The sequence below is a fragment of the Pteropus vampyrus genome, unplaced genomic scaffold, assembly GCF_000151845.1.
Source record: "Pteropus vampyrus isolate Shadow unplaced genomic scaffold, Pvam_2.0 Scaffold37, whole genome shotgun sequence".
In the NCBI taxonomy this organism is placed as follows: Eukaryota; Metazoa; Chordata; class Mammalia; order Chiroptera; family Pteropodidae; genus Pteropus; species Pteropus vampyrus.
The window spans coordinates 6,888,669-6,893,450 of NW_011888818.1; the positions used below are offsets into that span (position 1 = coordinate 6,888,669).

Here is a 4,782-nt window from a genome sequence, read left to right on the forward strand (position 1 = left end):
AGCCCGCCAAGTGATTTGGCGCCAGCTCAAGTATGAAGAGCATTGATTTAAAAATTAACTGTAGTTCTCTAGCCCATGATCTCTACCCGGCTCCCCACCTCAGCCATCACAGCTTCTGTCCCTCTGGGTCACTGGTAGGCATTGTCACTGAACTGAGGAAAGCCAGAGAGGAACCACGGTGGGCGGGAGGTGAACAATGGTTTGTGAGAGCTGTAAGATGGCTCCAAAGACACTGACCGGAAAAAGTCCCTGAACATGGCTGAGGGAGAAAAAACTGTGCCCAAGTTTGGGGCCTTGAGCCTGCCATTTCTTATGAACTGTCACCACAGATCCTGGGCCTCATCATTGTCCGAAGGCTGCTGGACCTCATCTTCTCCCAGCACGATCTGGCCTGGATTGACAACATCCTCCCAGAGAAGGAGAAAAAGGAGACAGACAAGAAGAAAAAGAAAAGGAAAGGGGCCCATGAAGACAGTGACGAGGAGGTGGGGAAGATGTGAGGCCTAGGCCTGGGGCAGAGATCAAGAGACTCTCTCTCTGCTTCTGCCAGGGCCGGGGGTGGGGTGGCTTCTCAGGTGGCCAGCAGCGACCCAGTCCAGGATGAGCTGAGGCGTCTGCTTATGTTGGTCTGGGGTGCTGAGAGCTTATCTTTTAATGCAAATATCCTCAAGGCGGGCCAAAGTGAAAGAGCTCCCTACCCAGGGAAGAGTTTAGCCAAACCCACTCTGTCCAGTTGTTAGGCTCTTGGGGTCATTATCAACAGCACTGCAGTCCCCTGAGGGAACAGGGCGGAGACTGTCTCTGTCAGGGAGGAGGTTATGAGAACTGACCTCCAAAGTATGGAACAGGCTTAGGGAAAGGAGACTGATGGGCGCTCACTGCCCCCAACAGATGGGAGGACTGGGGACCAGGTTTGCCTGGTCCTGCCCTAAGGAAAGGGGGAGGTGGGGAAAGAGGCACGTGTCCTCACTGAGAGGAGGGTGACTACATTCCTCAGATACCTGCAAGGTTGCCCTGATTACCCCACCCTTCTCCCGCATTTCCTCCCCACCCTCACTGCAAAACACTCAGGGAGTCAACAGACAAGAAGCCAGTTCAGAACTTAGGGTAAACCACAAAATGTTAGGCAGAAAGATTGTCTAGTTCAAGTGCTTATTACAGATGATGAAACTGTCTCCCCAAAAGAAAATGATTCACCCAAGATGGGCATATATCTAAATGTCTTAGAAGGAATTAAGAAAACCATTTCTCACTTTGAATCTGATACTTCCAATATACTAAGCTCTCCATGACATCTCCCTGTTTGACTCAAAACCACATCCGTGCCTCATCCTTGAATTGTTCTCCTAGTGACCTTGCCTTTTGCAGATCAAACCTATTCTCAGGCGAATCCTTGCTTACTGTTTGGTGGCAATTAAATCGTTTTCTGGTGGTAGCAATAGACTGAAACTCCCCTTGTCCTTAATCACCTTCCTCTTCCAGGAAGGCCCATTGGCCATTCACATGTTTTCACTGATGTTTTAGAGTATTTGCAACGATAGATTCTGAGAACAAAGAAACCGAGAACCTAAGTGCCTTTTAAAGACAAATAGTTATCCTTTCATTGATTCATTCAATAAATATTTGAGTGGCTACCGTGTGCCAGGAACTATTCCAGGGTTGGGAATAAGTATCTCCGGATGTTATACTATTCCATGGAAAAACGGGATTCAATTTACACAAATTCATTTTACACACATCTTTACACAGCTATTGTGTGAGGTTCACTCCCAAGTAACTGGTTACCGTGACAGCTGAAACTGTTCTGATGAGTAATGTTCCCAGAAGAGGACAGCGGGTTAACTGTGTGATGCCCCCTCCCTGAGCCCCAGGGGATTTACAGCACCCCCTAACTGTTTAGTCTGGATGTGAAGAGGATGGTAGTTTGCACATTGTGGATGTATATATTTTCCATCTTGGCAAGAAAGCCAAAGCTGTTGTATTGGTGGTGTTTATCAGCTCTTCCCACTGTTTCTCTCCAGCCCCAGTTCCCTCCTCCCTCAGTTATAAAGATTCCCATGGAAAGTGTTCAAACAGATCCCCAAAATGGTATCCACTGCATTGCCAGTAAGTAAAACACATAATGTCTCTCCCTTACTACTAATCCTCCACCTCTTCCTCAAGGAACTTCCATTTTTAATTCATGGGATCTAGTGGTCTTAGATGCTAGAGGACCCCTATGCTAGGTAGAGGCCAAAGGGAATTGGGCCACAGGAGTGGAACTCCAATAATCAATCTTTAATTTAGGCAAAACCCATCATCCTCCCCTTTCCCCTGGTTCCCTTAGATGCCTGTGGCACCACCTGGCCCTCTCTTGCGTTGTTTCAGACATGACCAAACATGACCAGCTGAGCCTTCCATGTTTTCCAGAGGTTGTTGAAAAGACTGAGAGCTCAAATCCAAGCTGAGTTGTTCTTTAGAAGCAACAGGTAGCATCACATTTGGATCATAAATTAGAAAAGTCCTCGTGGTCGGTCGGGCTGTGATTCTGTATGAATCACAAGCACCTTCCACCTGCTGAAAGGGAGGCTGCCTGGAAGGGATCAGGCATCGCTTATGGAGATCCTGGGGGATTCTGTAGCTGCCTTTACCCACTCCCACCCTCCGCTCCCTATCGATGGACAGTTCGGTCATTGAGACAGCACAGCTTGAGATCCCAACCGGAGTTCAGACCTAGTTCCTAAAATAGATTTTGCCACTTTCCTCAAAGGCCCTCGAAGGGCTTCCCATCACACTCCATTAGAGATACCTCTTTGAGTTTCTCAATCTTTTCCCTTCCTATTTATATAATTACATCATCCTTTCTTACTCTTCCCTGGCTAAGAGCCCTCTGGGTGAAGGAATAATTGAACCAGAAGTCACTTATCCCTCTGAGGGCCCTGTATTCCTCTGAGCAGTGTTAGCCATGGGGTTGGAGAATAGAAAAAAGAAATGGGCGAGGGAAGCACTGGAAAAAAGATGATATTTTCCAGTATAGTCCTCAAAAGTGCTCCACATATGACATCTTAATTTTCCTGCCAGGAAAAAGATCTTCCAGTTGGAGTTATTCATTCTGATTCTTCCTTCAGTGACTCAGAACCTGATCGAAGGTAACAGCCATGAGGTGTATGCTTTGGGTATTGGATAAGAGACTAAGCAATGGCCAGGAAGCTTGAGGGACATGGATCTCTTAGACTAGCCAGTGTCTCAGTAAAAGCCCTTTGAGCTCCACGACAGAAAGAAGAGCTGACAGGCATGATTATTGAGTGTCCACTAACAAATTTGTTCTCTTATTGACATAATAACATGATTACAACACGCAGTGGTATTCCACTTTAGAAAAGGGAATTATATTAGGTAAAATGAAAATTGAAAGTAAATACTGAAAAGAAAACAACAGAGAAAACTTAGACATGACTTAAGTATATATTATTGAAAGCTAGGATAAATGAACTCTAAGAATCAAAACACCAGCTAATCTAATACTCTGTGTAATAAAATAACAGCATGGTTAATTAGCAAAGGTCAGAAAGGGTATCAAGGAAAGCTAACTAAATATCAAAGATTAAGTGGAGATAAGAACAGTCCAGAAAGGATTCAAGACCCGATTTTCAGGAAGCCCCATGCCAACCGTGTGATTCCTACCTGTTCTAAATGAGAAGCCACCCACGAAGAAGATAGTACTTCTGGATAGTTGAAGATAAAGGGGGCTCAAAAATGGATATGAGGAATTCAGAAGCAAGAAAATCTGCCTCAGTTATTACTAGAGAAGATGGTAGAGGCAGTCTTACTCCTATGTTGTGCCCTAAACTGGACAGAGTGATTCTGTACTGAGCCAGTGAAAGTCTAGAGACAGATAAATTTCCAGACTTAGATGGTACTCTCAAGAGATTTTAGGAAATATGTATGAGATCTGAGTTATAAGTCGGGGCTGTTATCACATGCTAGGATGAAAAGAAACTTAACACTGGTACAAGCCTCCCTAAGCAATGGGCCCTGGACCATTCTAGCCAAGTGTCACATGTCCAAATTACGTCCCTGCCTGCCTTCTTATCCCATCTCCCCAACTAAGACTCTTGTGCCCTTAAAGTAACTGATCTTTACATACAAATATGTTAGGAGAAAGCAGTCTGCCTATCTCAATTCATTTTCTTTTTAAAATAGCCTACACTAAATTGAATCTCTAATTACCCCAATTTCAATCAGTGGAGAAAGAATTTGGACCAAGATAGGGCATTTCCAAAACCCTGCTAAATAATAAAAAACATGGGACCAGGTCAGAAATGTAGAAAATTTGGTAACTGGCAATAGCACTTCTCAACTACACTAGTGTTCTATCAAATCTATGAAAGCAGAGACCACTAGCTAGCAGGATTCCATTTCAGCGAAATGACCTAGTTTAACAAAGATTAAGGATCATGATCAATCAGGCAGGATGCTTAATTTCTGAGGATACGGAAAGACAGGCATGCGAACAAAGGCACACAGCACCTTGTGCCAAGAACAATAGAGCACATGTAAGAGAACAGTGGTCTAAAGGAAGGTATTTGCCTTATCTGGAGAGCCTAGGAACGATAAACAGGAGTCCATCATATAGAGCAAAGGAGAGAAAAGGGCATTTCGGGTTGTGAGAACGGGCCGGAATCACCATTTGAAAATGTACACACACAGCAAAGAATACGGGGATAGATGGAGCAATCAAACTACGAGCAAATGGGTGTGAGCATAGGAGGCCTTGCCTTGCCACACTAAGGAGCTCGGATT

General features: G+C 44.8%; 1 protein-coding gene across 1 annotated transcript in view; it reads left to right on the plus strand.

The window, feature by feature from the left end:
- SLC4A5 (solute carrier family 4 member 5) overlaps window positions 1-4,776 on the plus strand; it is a 93,495-nt gene extending 88,719 nt beyond the window's left edge. The window contains exons 21-23 of the mRNA XM_011358170.2: window positions 269-485; window positions 2,022-2,106; window positions 3,061-4,776. Of these exons, the coding sequence (XP_011356472.1) occupies window positions 269-485; window positions 2,022-2,106; window positions 3,061-3,095 (337 nt within the window). The 3' untranslated portion in view covers window positions 3,096-4,776. The remainder of the gene's footprint in view (window positions 1-268; window positions 486-2,021; window positions 2,107-3,060) is intronic.
- Window positions 4,777-4,782: the final 6 nt, after the last annotated feature.